Source organism: Rhinoderma darwinii, chromosome 9 (assembly GCF_050947455.1).
Source record: "Rhinoderma darwinii isolate aRhiDar2 chromosome 9, aRhiDar2.hap1, whole genome shotgun sequence".
NCBI lineage: Eukaryota > Metazoa > Chordata > Amphibia > Anura > Rhinodermatidae > Rhinoderma > Rhinoderma darwinii.
In genome coordinates, this window is record NC_134695.1 from 8,101,692 (window position 1) to 8,120,165 (window position 18,474).

Genomic DNA, 18,474 nt, shown 5'->3' on the forward strand with positions numbered 1-18,474 from the left:
GCTCAACTAAATATTGTTACTTTGAGTTTAGCAGTTTTGCCGTAAACTCCCTCTAGTGGCCACTGCAGGCAGCCAGAATGTTGTGTTTGAAAGTGTCAATCCACTTATACACTCCTGCCCGAGCTAATGTTCAGCATAGAGAGACACTTATGGATGCTGTACATTTACCTTGGCAACCATTAGACGCCAGAAGAGTATCATGCATTGGTCCATGGCAGCTGTAACGGCCAGTGTGCAGGAGCGTCTCTCCACGCCCGATGTTCGGGAGGGAGAGTATTACTTGCTTGACACTTTAAATCTAGGTCTACACAGGGGATGTGGAGCTCTGTATACAAAAAACAAAACTCCGACCGATATAAACAAATGTTAAAAAAAATAATCTGCACACAATATGGTACCGAAAACATTGTTTCGTTTTTAGGCATTATGAAAAATAAACACTAAATTGAAATAATCTGTTCTTCAACTTGTATAGCCTGTTGGTTGGCATAAACTCGTTAAGTACTTTTTTTCTAATCCTGACCATAGACCTAATAATCAGTAGCAATCTAAACATTGTTTTTAACGTATCGTGTGAAAGGCCCGTGAAAAGATAGGACATGTCATTTTCTCAGTTTTCACAGATCCCTCAATAGACTCCCGTCTATGAGCGATCTGTGAAAACTGGTCCTGCAGTGGTGCGACTCTCACATGAAAAACGTCAGTTTTTTCACATCCGAGTTTACACGTTCATCTGAATAAGCCTAAATTGATAGAAATCTGCTCTGTCGATTGGAAGAGAAAACCATTTAATGGTGGCAAATGCTATAATCGGCATGCAAGAAAAATACATGTAGGACAATGCGAATGCACACTATTTCCCAGGATACAAACCATTTGCTAGCAGAAAATGTTTGTATTGTGGGAAATATTTTTTTGTGTATGCTCTTTTGACGATGAGCACTCCAATAATAATTAAAAAAAAAACAGTCCACCTGTTATGTCCAAATGTTATTAATCATTAAAGGGGTTGTCTGGTATTAAGTTATGCAATATTCCAAAATACTTTTTGTGTTGGTGCCTCACGGTTTCCAAGATCTCTGCTTGTTGTTGTTTAATAGGAACCTTTCTAGTTTACTTCCAATGGATACAATTTTGTCTGTCTCTGGTCATGCATAAATGATGACGTTGCATCCCATGTGACTGCTGATTCAGTGTGAGAAAGTGACCGTAATGAATCTGAATGGTATGGGTCCCGGGAGTCGGACCCCGACCCATCAGCTCCAGCAGACCGTGGTATTAAACTTACCCTCCTCTACGGCCGCAGCGGAGGTCCTGACTCCATCCAGGGTCGGGATGTTATGCGCAGCGCATAGTGTTGTGACGTCATGCACTTCGCACCGTGCTCTGACTTCAGGACCACCACTGCGCTCCGGAAGGAGGAATGTAAGTGCTGTCAGTTACTATAGTAACGGGGGCCCATGTAGTTTACTACATAGGCCCCAGTTACTATAGTAACATTTCATTGATGTGGTACGGAGGGCCGCAGGCCCCCTTGGCTTCGGGGCCCGGTCGACCCCTATAGTTACACCACTGGACAGTGATGCCATGAAGACAGCACCCGGCGGCCGAGTGGGCCCCGGCACTTGCCCGAGTTCGCCAGGTGATCACACCGGCCCTGGGCATAGCAGACTTTATCACATATGATTGGATTAGATACAGTGGCTTAGCAGACAGTATCACACATGATAGAATTAGATATAGGGCCCAGCTCGCTGACATTGTGGCTCCAGCACTGGACCCAGGAAAGGAAAGTGTAAGAATTGTTTTGCTTTTTTATGTGTTACTAATTATGTTTGTGTTTTTTTACAAGTTTGGCTGTTAGACTGCTTCGGATTCGAGGACTACTTTGATAACTGTTTTTTTTTCTCAATAAAATGGATAATGAGGGTTGTATGTGGGATTTTTTTTTTTTTTTTTAATCCGTTCAATTTTATTCAACAAACTTCACATTATTACAGGTCATTGTACGTTCTCATACAGTGTATAAGCAAATTTCAACAGACCCAATTATTTATATCCAACCAAACATTCCCTTCCCCCCCAACTCCCCCTTGTATCCCCCCAGCCGGTCTTCTCGATACCACTTTTCCAATCCTCTCTCCTCTTCCCCTTTTCCATTCCCCATCCTACGCCTGCTCTCCGTATGTACCCCCCCCCCCCGTCAGTAGCCCTATACCTGAACGTGTGACCTTAGTGTCATTAGCTCCGCAGAAGCATACCCAGATTGCTCAATCCACCTAGCCCATTGTTTTTCAAACTTGACCTTGGACCCCCTCTTGGAGTATATCCTATATTCCATCAGAACCTGTGAGTTAAGTGCCCCTATAATTTCTTGTTTTGATGGTGGCTCCGCATCCAGCCAGTGCTTTGCTATTCCTTTCCTAACTTGATATAGTATTTTAGCGATTGCCAACCCTGACATCCTATCCCCCTCCAAATCTCCAACATACCCTAGCAGCATAACCACAGGATCCCATGGAATCTGTACCTCAAACACTCTCCCCACTAGCTCCAATATTTCCGTCCACAGAATCCCCAACCTCCCGCATATCCAGAACATATGAAGGATGTCTGCTTTTTCCTCCGGGCACCTAGGGCATTTGGCATCTGCTCTTAATCCCATTTGTTTCAGCACCCACGGGGTCCTATACACCCTATGTATCAGAAACAACTGCGATCTTCGTTGTGCTACATTAATGGACAAAGTACATGTTGCTGCCAATACCGCCTCCCAGTGGTCTGTTGTAATAGGACCCACATCCCTCTCCCATACAGCTTTCACTGGTGCCATAGGATCCCCCAGATGTTCCACCAATAACCTGCGATAAACCAATGAAATTAATCCTTTTGACGTTACTGCTTTTGCAATATGCTCCAACACCCCCGCGGCATGTATTGTTATGTCTACACTAACCGCTTGTGTCTGCACAGCGTGCCGAATCTGCAGGTACTGATAGAACATGCGGGAGTCCAGCTGAAACTCTTCCCTTATTTGCTGAAAGGATTTGAGTATTCCTCCCTCGTACAACTGACTCAATCGTATTATGCCTTGCTGCTCCCACCCCTGCATCCCTTCCAATTTACCCAATTCCCCCAGATAAGCATTCCTCCAGAGTGGTGTATATTTAGTGCATTCTCCTATCCCCAGCAATTGCTTGCACTGCCACCACACCTTGTGTATGAGAAGCAGAGTGGGTCTGGTACACGCCATCCGTTTATAGCTGTGCGCTTCCAGTCCTCCCAACGGGTTCTCCCCCCCCAGATATGATAGGATGCGCGCACTGGACCCCCATGTCTCTTCCTGCTCCCACCCCCAGAAATGCTGACATTGGGCAGCTAAATAATACACCCAAGCATTGGGCACAGCCAGGCCCCCCTACTCTTTCGGCAGCTGTAATTTCTCCAGTTTAATCCTAGGTACCCCCTTCTTCCATACTAGGTCCCTAAAAAGGTTATGCAACCTCCTGAACCAATATTTGGGGATCCATACCGGGGAGTTATGTAGGACATACAGCACCTGGGGCATAAGGATCATTTTAATCAGATTCGTCCTACCCAGAGCCGATAGCGGTAACTTATTCCATGCCTCTACTTTGGCTTTTATCGTTGTTAACAGTGGCATTACATTAAGGGACATATAATCCTGTGCTTTCGCCGTCACCCTAACCCCCAAATACTTAAACTCCGTGACCACCGGTATCTCCACCTCCTCCTCCCCAGTCTGGATAACCCCCGGGTCCATGAGCATTAGAGCCGATTTTGACCAATTAATGAGTAGTCCTGAATATTTCCCAAACCGCTTAATTAGGGCCATCACTAACGGTAGTGTGCGCTCGGTATCCGCCATGAATAACAGCATATCGTCTGCGTATAATGCAATTCGTTCCTCCACCCCCCCATATCTCAACCCCTGAATATGTTCATGTTGTCTCACTGCGCACGCCAAGGGTTCCACCGCCAACGCGAACAACAATGGAGATAATGGACATCCCTGACGCGTTCCCCGCTCCAGCGCGAACCGATCCGATAGCACCCCATTCACCCTTATCTTTGCTGTCGGGGCTACATACAACAACTTTACCCATTTTATATAATTAGGGCCAAATCCCATTTTCTCCAGAACTGACCACAAATATTTCCACTCCACGCAATCGAATGCTTTAGCCGCGTCTAAGGACAGAATGGCTCTCCCCCCATGATTATCCGGCAGAACTTGTAAATTCAAGAACAGCCATCTCAGATTCACCGCCGTCGATTTGGATGGCATAAAGCCGGCCTGATCTCCATGTACCACCCCAGCCACTACCTTAGCTAGTCGAAGCGCCAATACTTTCGCCATGATTTTAATATCCGCAGTCAATAGAGAAACTGGTCTATAGGAGCCCGGGAGCTGGGGATCCTTCCCCTCTTTAGGCAGAACGACTATAGTTGCTTCGTACATTGTTTCCGGAAGCCGCCCCCTATCAAAACTATCTAAAAGAGTGGCCAATAACTGCGGTGCGAGCTCCTCCCCATATTCCTTAAAAACTTCCACCGGAAGCCCATCCGGCCCCGGCGCCTTTTCACTGGCTAGTATCCCTATGGCTGCCTGGAGCTCCTCCAGAGATATGGGCTCCTCCAATGTCCCTCTCTCCTCCCCTCCCAACCTGGGAAGTTCTATCTCCCCTATATACTCTTCCAGCTGTTGAGGTGTGTGCTCTGCCCTAGAGGCATACAAATCTGAGTAAAACTGCTGAAAAACTTTCAAAATCTGTCCTGTATCCGTCTCCAACTTCCCCCCCTCCCCTTTAATAGTGTGTATGTAATTATTCTCCCTCTGAGCCTGCGCCATCCTTGCCAGTAACCGTCCAGTGGTTTCCCCCTCCTCATAATATTGGCGTTTTAAAAACATCCTTTTGTTATCTGCCCTCTCCAACTGATGCTGTTTTAACAATCTCTGGGCCTCCACCCAATGCTTCAGTGTGTCTGGTGTTTTATCTATTATATGTAACCTTTCTGTCTCCGTTACCCTTTCCAACAGCGCTTCCCCTAATTGTCTAGACCGTGTTTTTACTGCCGAAATGTGCTGGATGAACACCCCTCTCAGCCACGCCTTCATCGCGTCCCACAATATCTCTTGCGGTACCGTTCCCGAATTGAAAGTATTCCTTTATGAGGTCTAAAATTTGTTTATGATCTATCAACTTCAGCCAAAAGGCATTGAGTTTCCAGCACCCTTGCCCCCGCCCTGTCCTCCCCTCCGTCTCTACCTTCATTACCAAAGGAGAATGATCCGATAACGCTCTTTGCAAGTACTCTATCTGGGCTACAAATGGTACCGCTGCCGGTGAGCACAAGATTAGGTCTATCCTGGATAAAGACTGATATGTGGAAGACGCGCAAGAATACTGAAAGCTATTTGGATGTTTATCCCTCCATATGTCCCGCCAACCCATTTCAGCAACAAGATGGCCAAACGCTGTTAAACCTCCCCCTGTCATGCCGAATTTATCCATATTGGTATTCAATACTGCGTTAAAATCCCCCATCACTAGTAACGGCACCTCCGGGTACCTAGCCAGTTCCTCCACCACTTTTTTGATACATCCGCTAGAAAATGGAGGGGGAACATACAACACCACCAACACACAATTCCAGTGATACATCGTACAGTGTACCCCCACATACCGCCCCTCCCCATCCTGGAAGGAGTCGTGACATATAAATGGCACTGCCCTATGTATGAGAAGACTCACCCCCCTTGAATATGTAGTATTATATAAATGAAAACTATGGCCTACCCAGGCCCTATGCATCATGGAGACTGAATCCCTAGTCATATGTGTCTCCTGTAGTCCTATCACCCTCGACTCCTGTTTCCTAATAAAATCAAATACCGCCTGTCTTTTTCTGGCTTCCCGCAGGCCCCGTACATTCCAGGACAAACAATTAAGTGATCCCATCATCCCTCAACATATCCCAACACATCCTATCCTGTTCTCGTACTTTTACATATCCGACCGGCTGGGTCCTCTTTCCCTCCCTCCCCTCCCCCCCCCTGTAACCTCCCCCGTAAACCTACCCCTTTCCAAGGGTTGGGGCGACAGAACGTATCTGCCATTACCCATAACAAGCGTCGACAGGTCAACTCCGCCCACCGTACATTCAACAATGCCATAACTCGTTATTCACTTTTCCCGCGTAACTGACCATCCCTCCCGCTGCCTTTTTCTTGCAAATAAACAACCATCCCTTCAACATATCGGTACCCCTCAATGTCCATAAACACATTCCTCCTCTTCCGGTCTTCCGCGTTCACCGCAACCATGCCCTCCAAGTCCAAACATGACCAGGAACCCTCAATGCCATATCTTGCAATTTACTACGACACCTGGTTCAGTCCCGCATCCCCAGCCTCCTTTTGTCAGCCGGTCTGTTCCGGATCAACGCCGTCCCTCTGCCGGTCTCAGCTGACTTTCATGGCTATCCAACCATCTAACCGCTTCTCTCAGTGTCTCGAAAAAGGAAGTTGTGCCCAGCGCCACCACTCTCAGACGGGCAGGATACATCATTGAATATTGCACTTGTAACGCCCTTAGGCGTCTCTTTATATCCATAAACTGTGATCTTTTCCGTTGTACTTCCATAGAGAAATCCGGGAAGAAGGACACTTTCACCCCATTAAAGGAGATGTCTTGACGTTCTCTAGCTTTCCTCAGGATCTTGTCTCTATCTTTATAATGTAGAATCTTTATCAGCACCGGTCTCGGCAGCCTTCCCGGAGGGCTGGGTCTGGTCGGCACCCTGTGCGCTCTCTCCACCGCAAATAAAGGGGTCAATTCCTCTCTGCCAAATGTGTCTATCAGCCACTTTTCAAAGAAGTCATCCGGATTCGCTCCCTCCACTCTTTCTGGAACCCCCACTAGGCGAACGTTATTCCGTCTCAGCCGATTTTCCATGTCGTCTGTCTTAGCCAGCAATGTCGCCACTGCCTGCGAGTGTGCCTGTACATCCTGCTTTATGTGAGGAATCGCATCCTCCATGTCTGAGACTCTCCCCTCCACGGCAGTGGTGCGTTCCGCTACTTTTTGCAAATCATTCCTGAGCAGCAAAATGTCCTCCTTCAATCCACCCATCTGGCTTGCTAAGGTATTAAGGACCATAGAATTTTGCTTCACCGCTGCCAAAATGTCCTTTAGGGAGGGTTCCTCCTTCCTTGCTCCACTTTTCCCTCCAGCACCTGGCTGATCCTGCATGGCGCCACTCATCTCCTCCTCCTCCTCCTCACTTCTCATGTCCCCTGCCAAAGGAGAGTACCTGGATCCATAAGATGAGCCTCCAGCTGCCTGATCTCCAGCCGACTTTCGCTGCTGTGCAGCCGCCCCCCCCTGCTCTCGGCGTGCGGACGAACCTCTCCAGCTTCTGCACTACTTCCTGCCGGAGGCCTCTATTGCGGCCTTCCTTCTCCTCAACGCCATCTTGAGCGCGGGACTCGCTGGCGGCGACTTCTGCTTCTTTGAGCGCGTCATTATGGACGGGCACTCGTGCTCCTCCACCTCTAGACTCTGTTAAGACCCTGGGGAAGCTGTTTTCCCCGAATTTTACGGGATATATGGACCTTATAGGATGAATACAGCAGGAGCTCCGGTCACACACGTCCTCTCACATTCACCGCTAGGCCACGCCCCCTGGGATTTTTATTTTAATAAAATAATTTTTCTATGTCTATAGGTATTTTTCTACATTTTATTACTACCACCTTAGTAATGGCCGCTGGCTGATTGGCAACGTCCATTACTAAGGCGGGGCTTAGTGTTAGCCGGTGCAGAGGCTAACACTAACCCCCATTATTACCTCAGTAACCACAGCCAGCAGGGGTACCGGGAAGAGCCGGGTACGATCCATTACCCGACCATCTGTAGTGATGGAGGGGTACTGGCACGACCGCAGGCTGGTTCTGTTAGGCTGGGAAAGCCCAAAAACTGTGGCCTTTCCCACCCTGGTAATGCTAGCCTGCAGCTGCTATTTTGTATTATGGTTATAAAACTGGGGGATCCCCACATCGTTCTTTCCATTTATTTTTAAAAAAATGACGTGGGGTCCCCCCATTTTTTATTACCAGACCGATACAACAGCAGCACCATACCTGACTAACCTGTACCCCTGGTGGTGGTGGGTATCGGGGTAATAATGGTGCTCAGTGTTAGCCTTTTCACCAGCTAACACTAAGCCCCGCCTTAGTAATGGACGCTGTCAATCAGTCAGTGGCCATTACTAAGGCGGTAGTAATGTTTTAAAAAAATACAAAGACATAGAAAAAAATAGGTTTATTGAAATAAAATAAAAAAACACACAATAGTCATTAACCATTTTATTGATGATAAAAAAAAAAACACCCGTAGTCGAAGTAGTCCTTGAATCAGTAGTCCAACCACCGAACCTGTAAAAAAACACAAACGCAAAAAAAAACATTAGTAGGGGCACTTCCGTTCAGGGGTTCCGTCTGCCTTTCCGTTGAGGGGTTACCCGACGGAAACCTCAAACTGAAACCTCTGCTTTCTTTTCCCTCACCATTGACCATAGTGACGGAAACGTTGCCAAAGGTTTCCGTTTGTCACCATTGTGACAGGGTTCCGTTGTTTTGACGGAATCAATAGCGCAGTCGACTGCATGTGAGATACTGTTTGTTGGACCCTATATCTAAGCCTACCAGTATAAGGTTACTGTCTGCTGGGGCCCTGCATCTAAGCCTACCACATGGTAGGCTTAAAGGGGTTGCCCAGTCCCTAAATATTGATGGCCTATCCTCAGGATAGGCCATTAATAGCTTATGGATCGGGGTCCGACTCCCGGGACCCCTGTTAATCAGCTGTTTTGAAGGGGGTGCAGCGCTCGTACAAGCGCTGCTTCCCCTTCATTTCCATTACTTGCTCACACTGTGAATCGCTGACACGTCCGTGTCAGCGATTCACTGTGAGAAAGTGACCGGAATGAAGGGGAAGTGCCCTCCTCTTCGGCCACAGCTTTGGTCCTGACTCCACCAGGGTCGGGATGTTGTGCGCATAGCGTTGTGCGCTGTGCACAGCGCTGTGACGTGAGGACCTCCGCTGTGCTCCGGAACGAGGAAGGTAAGTACTGTCAGTTACTGTAGCATCTGGGGCCCGTGTAGTTTATTACAAAGGCCTCAGTTACTATAGTAACTTTTCATTGATGTGGTGCGGGGGGGCCGCAGGCCCCCATGGCTTCGGGGCCCAGTCGCAATTGCGACCGCTGCGACTCCTATTGTTACGGCACTGACCGTGACATCAGCAGCAGAAGTGGAGTCCCCAAGCAGAGCATCAGCTCATATATGGACAGTAACATTGGCAGCAATGCTGAGTCCCCAGGCAGAGGATTAGTTGATGCCCTGCCTGGGGACTGCCGTACCTCTGCCGACGTCAGCGGCAGTACGGGAGTCCCCAGGCAGAGCATCAGCTGATTCGCTGCTCGGGGACTCCAGCAATAGAAAACCCCTAAAGTCACTGACCAAATGTCAGGAGCAATGCTGGAGTCCTGCACAAAGCGCTAGCTGATGCTCTGCTCGGGGACTCCAGCAATGTGGCGCGTAATCAATATTAGAAAAGCTACAGGACTTCCGGGAACAATTCGCCGGGTTTGAACGGCAGAATTTTTAATTTAAGTACATAAGTGACTTCTTTTTACATAAAAATATGAATGCAAATCAATTTTTAAAAACATTTGGTCCCCAGATAACCCCTTTAAGATCCTCTTACACGGCCCAGGCCGTGTAAACGGGTGCCGATCAACGAGACAGCTCGTTGATCGGCGCTTGTTTGCTCCTTTAAAGAGGCTCTGTCACCAGATTTTGCAACCCCTATCTGCTATTGCCGCAGATAGGCGCTGCAATGTAGATTACAGTAACGTTTTTATTTTTAAAAAACGAGCATTTTTGGCCAAGTTATGACCATTTTTGTATTTATGCAAATGAGGCTTGCAAAAGTACAACTGGGCGTGTTGAAAAGTAAAAGTACAACTGGGCGTGTATTATGTGCGTACATCGGGGCGTTTTTACTACTTTTACTAGCTGGGCGCTCTGATGAGAAGTATCATCCACTTCTCTTCAGAACGCCCAGCTTCTGGCAGATCACGCTGTGTTGTCACTCACAGGTCCTGCATCGTATCGGCACCAGAGGCTACAGTTGATTCTGCAGCAGCATCAGCGTTTGCAGGTAAGTAGCTACATCGATTTACCTGCAAACGCCGATGCTGCTGCAGAATCATCTGTAGCCTCTGGTGCTGATGTGTCCTCGCTCGTCTGACACGATGCAGGACCTGGGGAAGTGACGTCACAGCGTGATCTCTCGAACACGGCTGTGTCTGCACTGCCAGAAGCTGGGCGTTCTGAAGAGAAGTGGATGATACTTCTCGTCAGAACGCCCAGCTAGTAAAAGTAGTAAACACGCCCCGATGTACGCACATAATACACGCCCAGTTGTACTTTTACTTTTCAACACGCCCAGTTGTACTTTTGCAAGCCTCATTTGCATAAATACAAAAATGGTCATAACTTGGCCAAAAATGCTCGTTTTTTAAAAATAAAAACGTTACTGTAATCTACATTGCAGCGCCTATCTGCTGCAATAGCAGATAGGGGCTGCAAAATCTGGTGACAGAGCCTCTTTAACAAGGAGCTAGTATGGGGACGAGCCCTCACTACTACGATTGCTCGTCCCCATACATTATCATTTCGGCAACACGTCTCCCTGTTGGTTGTGCTGCCTCATTCTCTACTTTCCTCTATATTGAAGCGTTTGCTCATTCATCTGCTGATTGTTGCGCTGATTACATAGGGCAATTATCGGCAACAAGCGTTCTATGAACGAGCGTTTACCTGATAATTGGCCCATCTAAAAGGGCCATTACTATCTTGCCTTATCTACTGTAGGTCTCCAGCAGTACAATAGAGCTGTCATTAACGTGCCCAACCTCTAATGATAATGAGCAGTCGTCTCATTATTTCCCAGTCTACATAGCAAAACTTACGAGTGAGCTGTAGAAAATAAGAAGTGTCAGCCTATTATTTGTGTACTCTAGGGTCCAGCGTGGAAGCGTATTAATTTATGAATTTTTTTTTTTTGTGGTCAGTTACAAAAACATATATATTGCATTTTCGAGCTAAACAGTTTTTCGAAGGAAATATTTTCTTATTTGATTTCTTATGCAGATATTTAATCTTTTTCGATTTTTTTTTTTTTTTTTTTTTTTTTTTTTTTTTTTTTTTTGTGGCAGTTTGATAATAGAAAAACCTTTTTAATATGGAATTTTGTGAAACCAGAAAAGGAAGATCGTATGGAGATTTCTACTTTGGATTTCCCGTTTGTTGGGGGATCCTTCTATCACAGAGTGACCTGCTGCTGCAATTTCTAGCAATGAGTTTTGAATTGTGGCAAAATCTGGCAGCAAGTGTTCTATTCTCCTGTGGCACCAGCACCACAGGATAAATAAAGCATTACATGGAACCCATTGAAATCCATAATCTGGGCATGTAATCCATAGATGTACCAGGGCCCCTAGAGGAAGAGATGCTCTTCATAGCGGATCTCCTTCTGGATAATAGATAAGGTCCCTGAATGCGGCACTCCCTTCTATGAATTCCCTATTATGGTGTTTGAAAATAGGTATTCTAAACAATAACAGCCATAGTAACATTTTATGCTATAAGCACTTTATTTTATTGTCCTCCAGAGCACCTCTTCCCTTAAAAGCAACTTATATTTATGATTTTATTGTAAAATGTAGAATGTTTCATCATTCGTGAAATAAAAATCAAGTATAAATCATTGATAAATGGTCTTAGACTGAGGATAAAAGAAAGCATAAATTATGGTCAATCCATGCTCTGTAGCGTTCGGTGCACACATTGAACAGCCTTGTTTTTTTTTACCTCTCTCTTTTGAGGAACCCAAATGAACCAGAAGGGAAAGATCGAGTGGAGAGCACCAGGTGAGAGCCATGACCTTGTCTTTCGTATCATTGTTTAAATATCTAATCATCTCCTATTCCATATCCTTTTTATTTATCCTTTTTTTTTTTTTTTTGGACGTTTTTCCATTTACACCTCAATCTGACAGGCCAATATCAGCCTACATAACTTTTTTTGTGCCCTTACCTTTACTTTTTGTTTTCCTTGTTTGTTGCCTGATTTGCTTACTCTTCCTGTGGGCTCGCCCTTACTCTTCTTCTTTCCCTCTGGAATCTTATCCTAAATTACTCTTATTATTCTGATGTATTGGAGATTTTGTCTATTACAACGTGTGAATATTTACTACTGCAGAGCAACACATATTACTACCTTTAACCCCTTCCCGACATCCGCCGTATATATACGGCGCTGTCTAGCAGGACTGCCCGCAAAGCGCAGTACCATTAAGTCGCGGTGATAATGTGGGCTGAGGAGCTGAGCCCACACCATCACCGCCGGGTGCCAGCTGTACGTTACAGCTGGCACGCTGATGTAACGGCCAGGACCGGAGCTAGCCTCCGATCTGACCGGTTAACCCCTCAGATGCTGCGTTCAATAGAGATCGCAGCATGTGAGCGTTTTTTAGCCACCGGCACTCCAGCAACGTGATTGCTGGTGGCCTCACTGGCAACCGGAGGCCTAATACTGGCCTCCCTGTCTGCCAGCAACGGAAGCCTCCTATGCCCCGCTTGGAGGCGGGGCCTAAAAGGCTTCCGGTACCAACGGCAAGATGGCGCCGGCTCTGCTTCCGGCTCAGAAGCTGAGTCGGCGTCGTCAGCAGTGGGTGTCCACTGTATGTTACAGAGGACACCCATCTGTAACGGCAAGAATCGGAGCTAGCTCCGATTCCTGCCATTAACCACTTAGATTCAGCGATTGTAGCAAATTGGCAGCCCTGCCATGCAATGGCAAGGCTGCCGACTGTTACTATGGCAACAGGAGGCCTAACAATGGCCTCCTATCTGCCTTTACGGAAGCCGATTAGTCCTGCCCGGAGGCGGAGCATGATCGGCTTGCTGTTAACTGATAATTCTAATACATTGCACTATATAAGTAGTGCAATGTATTAGAACATCAATCAAACAGTTGGACCTTCAAGTGGGACTAAAGAAAAGTGTACAAAATAAAAGTTGTGAAAAATAAAATAAAAGCTTCAAGTAATAAAATAAAACACAATCACCCCTTTTCCCATATCAAGTCATTTATTATTGAAAAAAAAATAGTAAAACCATACAAATTTGGTATCACGGCAGCTGTAACGACCTGAACTATAAAAATATTACGTTATTTGTCCAGTGTAGTGAATGCCGTTAAAAAATACTGCCAGAATTGCTGTTTTTTTGGTCACTTTGTCTTCCAAAAATTTAAATAAAAAGTGATCAAAAGTCGCATGTATCCAAAAATGGGACCTATAAAAAAAACTAGGTTGTCTGCATAAAATAGCTCATACAGCTACGTCGACGAAAAAATTCAAAGTTATGGCTCTTACAACATAGCGTCTGAAAAAAGATATTCTTTTTACAAAAGTAATTTTATTGTGCAAAAAGTTGTAAAAGATAAAAAAAAGTGCTAGAAATTTGGTATCGCCGGAATCGTACTGACCCGCAGAATAAAGTTAACATGTCGCGTGGTGAACGCTATATGAAAAGAAAACTATGCCAGAATTGCTGGTTTTTGGTCATCTTGCCTCCCAAAAAAAGGATAAAAAGTGATTAAAAAGTCGCATGTACCCCAAAATGGTACCAATAATAACTACAGCTCATCCTGCAAAAAAACAGCTCTCATACCACTACGTCTATGAAAAAATAAAATAAGTTAAGGCTCCAATGATTCAGGAGATAAAAAAAATATGCAGTTGTGCAAGCCCGAGGGGAACATTTCTTCTGTGTCAAGAGGCGATTTATCAAGGCCCTAAAATTAGGGAACCAGGAAGGGGAGGGCCCAAATATATCTGCTGAAAGCGAGGGTGCCTGTATTCTACCAGGACAACACTTTCCCAGTAAAATTCCCCAAACTGCAAAGGTGCAGTTTGGAACAAAAGGGGCATAAGAAGGGGAACCATTTATCAGTGCGACTCTGGCCTGTGCATAAAGGATTGCTTCACAGTGTAACACACATCTATGGATTATTTTATTGTTTACCCCATTATTATACCACCTGACTATGCCCCTGATGTACTCTGCCCAGCTTACATGTACCCCCACATTATAAATTGAAATACCAGTAAAACTACTACCAAGCAAAATCTATGCTTCAAAAGCCAAATGGCGCTCCCTCCCTTCTGAGCCCTACAGTGTGCCCAAACAGCTGTTTACTTCCACATATATGGCACCGCCATACCCGGGAGAACCCTTTTAACAATTTTTGAGGTGTGTGTCTCTACTGGCACAAGCTGGGCACACCATATTTCCCACTAAAATGTCACATCTAGGAAAAAATTTAAATTCTTACTTTGCACCATCCGCAGCGCAATCATTTATGGAAAAGACCTGTGGGTGAAAATGCTCACTACACCCCTTAATAAGTGCCTTGAGGGGTGTAGTTTCCAAAATGGGGTCAGTTCTCAGGGTTTTCTTTTATTATTTCACATCAGAGCCTCTGCAATTGTGAACCAATACTGTGTAACTTGCCAAATTAGGCCTCAACTTCGCATGGTACTCTTTCTCTCCTGGGCCCTGTCAAATGTTCAGGTAAAACTTTGTGTTCCAAAAAAATGGATTAAAAATTAATTTCTGCAAAACAAAATGAAATTTGTAAATTTCACCTCTACTTTGTTTTAATTCCTGTGAAACGTCTAAAGGCTTAAGAAACTTTCTAAATGCTGTTTTGAATACTTTGAGGGGTGAAGTTTCTGAAATGGGGTGATTTATTGGGGGTTTCTAATATATAAGGCCCTAAAAGCCACTTCACAACTGAACTAGTCCCTGTAAAAATAGCCTTTTGAAATTTTCTTGAAAATGTGAGAAATTGCTGCTAAAGTTCTAAGCCTTGTATATCCTAGAAAAATATATGGCATCATTTTTTTGAACATCCTATCTAAAATAGACATATGGGGGCTGTTAATTGGCAACAATTTTGTGTGGTATAACTGCCTGTCTTACAAGCAGATACAGTTAGATTTAGAAAAATTCAAATTTTTGCAGTTTTTCACACTGAATGTATTGAGCAAATTTTGCCAGTAACATAAAGTCCAATGTGTCACGAGAAAACGATCTTTGAATCCCTTGGATAGGTAGAAGCATTCCAAAGTTATTACCACATAAAGTGACAAATGTCAGATTTGAAAAATGAGGCTCTGTCAGGAAGTTCAAAAGTGGCCAAAGCAGGAAGGGGTTGTAGCATTACGGTGGAGCAGCTGTGATTTAGTAATGCTTTTTAAGGCCGGATCTACATCGGCAATGAAATCTGTATTTACATTTTTCTACTGTAGATTTTGCCCATACAGTACAATGGTTAATATCCGTTGCCTTTCCAGAGAAAAATGTGGATTTAGAAAAACCTTGTTCACAGCGCATCAGAATTCTTTACCAGGTCTGCAGAGTATGAACCTGCTCTGAGCAATTGTAGGAAATCGTTGTAACTTGAGCAATTACTGTGCAGAACCACATTGCTGTACCGCATTAAAAACTTGCACAGTTGGACAAAACAACTTTGGATACTCTGGATATGTAACGTTTGTAGTTGTGCTGCTGTAATAATGCATAGTTTGTCTCTTTTACTTTAAATGGGTTGTATAGTCTAATGTAAATAAATCTTATTCATTGTATAGTACAAAAAAAACATGCAGCTTTAAAAAAAAAAAACACCATTTTAAAGATAGCTCTTTGCAGTCGGTGAATGGACACCTTTTTTGTGCCTCCTTTTAACAGATAAAAACTAGATGACACTACTCCATGCTCTTTTGTCTATTGCTATGCTGTAAAGTGGGAGTGGGGAACCTTTTTTCAGCCAAGGGCCATTTGTATATTTATAACCTCATTACAAATACAAGATTATCAACTTATAAACTAGCCTGCTATATATGGTCAAACATTGAATTAACTCATCCTTAGGCTTTATTCAGACGAACGGGAATTACGTCCGTGCAACGCGCGTGATTTGCATGCGCGTTGCACGGACCTATATTACTCTATGGGGCCGTGCAGACATGTTCGTGATTTTTACTCAGCGTGAGTCCGCTGAAAAAAAGTCACGACATGTCCGTCGTTTGGGCGTTTTGCGCGAATTACTCACTGATTGAAGTCAATGGGTGCGTGAAAACCACGCATGTCGTACGGAAGCACTTCCGTGCGAACAGCGTGATTCGCGCAACAGCTGTCAAAAGGATGAATGAAAACAGAAAAGCACCACGTGCTTTTCTGTTTACAAACATCCAAATGGAGTGTCATTATGATGGCGGCTGCGCGAAAAGCACGCAGCCGCGCATCATATGCTGCTGCCCCACAGAGCTGTTAAGTGGCTTTTGCGTACACAAAACGCTGCGTTTTTGCGTGCGCAAAAACGCCACGCTTGTGTGAACCCAGCCTTAATGTTATGGCTGGAACTGCTTCACTTTGGTGAGGCGTGTGATGTTCGCCGGTATTGATGATGATGCTACTGCGTCGGTCAGCCTGGAGCGCAGTCGACTCTTTGCAATGGTAAGTTTTGAAAAGAACTGCTCGCAGCAGTAAGTTGTTCCAACTTACTTAGGGGTTTTCCCTTCAGGGATGTTTTTGACATATCCATTAGATATGTCCTAAATTTCAGATAGATGCAGGTCAAACCTCTGCGACCCTCACCGATCTCTAGAATGGGGCCTCCTAAACCCTGTTCTACCTTTCTGTGTTCCTGCTCATTTTCAACCATGAAGAAGGAAACCGCGTAGCTCGCTGAGCTACGCTGTTTCCGTAACTCCCATAGTAGTGAATGGCAGTTGCGAAAGCAGTGTAGCATGCGAGTTATGTCGTTCTATGGTCGGAAATCACAGGCTTCAGCCACAACACAAAGAGGTAGAAGTTGTTGAGGGGGCCCTGTTCTAGAGGTAGATCTGGGTCCCACACCTATCTGACATTTATGACATATCCTTTGGATATATCATAAATGTCCTTGATGGGAAAACTCCTTTAAGTCACCTCACTTAACTTCATGCATTTAGGACAGGTCCTATGTCTACACTACAGCTAAATTTCTACATTTGGGCCTCAGATGAGTTTCTAAATTTTAGGACAGGGGCAGATGGAGCCAAGTACTGTCATTCACTACTAGTGAATGAGGATGCGGAAGTCTGAGTGAGGAGGTCAGTGCATGCCGGCCCGCGAGTGGTCCAGTCACCTGACCTCACATCAGGTGACTCAGGTCAAGTGACTGGACTGGTTCACTCTCGGGCCGGCACGCACCGGCCTCACTCTGACTTCCACCATACTTTGCTCAGACCGCCACCGCCCTCCTGCTTCTAAATGTGAGTGAGTAGGGTGGACAAAGCCAAGCAGGGAATGACACGGCGGCAGCTGTTCTCAGAGTGAGGTCGATGCGTGCTTTGATGGTAGTCCAGTCACCTGATGGCCCGTCCGGGAGTGGACTTGTGAGCTCAGGTGACCAGACTTGATCTATATTGTGATCGGAAGTCACTGTCCAGGGTGCTGAAACAGTTAATGCCGATCGTTTAACTCTTTCAGCACCCTGGACAGTGGCTATTTACTGACGTCACCTAGCAACGCTCCCGTAATTACGGGTGCACACACGTAGTCACCCATAATTACGGGAGTCCCATAGACTTCTATGGGCCTGCCCGTGCCATAATTACGGCCTAAAATAGGACATGTTCTATATTTTTCAACGGCACGGGCACCTTCCTGTAAGCATACGGGAAGGTACCCGTGGCCAATAGAAGTCCATGGGCCCGTAAAAACGTGCCGTAATTAGGGCCCGTAATTATGGGCGTTTTTACGTTCGTATGCATAATCATCATTATCCTTTGTGCCTCCATCTATCCCTGATCTAAGTACAGGCACGCATCTCCCTCCCCCGCCCCTTTCACAGCCTGATAAATGTTAGGGTATGTTCACACGCCCTATTTACGGACGTAATGCAGGCGTTTTTCGCCCTGAATTACGGACGAAAAAACGGCTCCAAACCCTCGGCAAACATCTGCCCATGTAATTCAATGGGTCTTACGGTGTTCTGTGCAGACAGGCTTTTTTTTTTAAAAGACGCCCACCTCAAAGAAGTGCATGTCACTTCTTGGGACGTAGTTGGAGCCGTTTTTCGTTGACTCCATTGAAAAACCGCTCCGATTACGTTCGTAATGGACGCTGGGAAAAACGCTGGCACTTGCAAAAACGTCTGAAATTCAGGAGCTGTTTTCGCCTGAAAACAGCTCCGTAACTTAAGACGTATTTTACGTTTGCGTGTGAATATACCCTTAGGGTATGTTCACACACAGAGTCAAAAAC

General features: G+C 45.4%; 1 protein-coding gene across 10 annotated transcripts in view; it reads left to right on the top strand.

Annotated features, from left to right (window-relative positions):
- Positions 1–18,474, top strand: part of MARK2 (microtubule affinity regulating kinase 2) — a 382,575-nt gene that overhangs the window by 347,764 nt on the left and 16,337 nt on the right. For 6 of the 10 annotated variants that reach the window (XM_075837219.1, XM_075837216.1, XM_075837215.1 and 3 more), the window contains one exon: positions 11,980–12,024. The exons of the other annotated variants lie outside the window; for them this stretch is intronic. In XM_075837219.1, the coding sequence (XP_075693334.1) occupies positions 11,980–12,024 (45 nt within the window). The remainder of the gene's footprint in view (positions 1–11,979; positions 12,025–18,474) is intronic. 10 annotated transcript variants of the gene reach the window in all.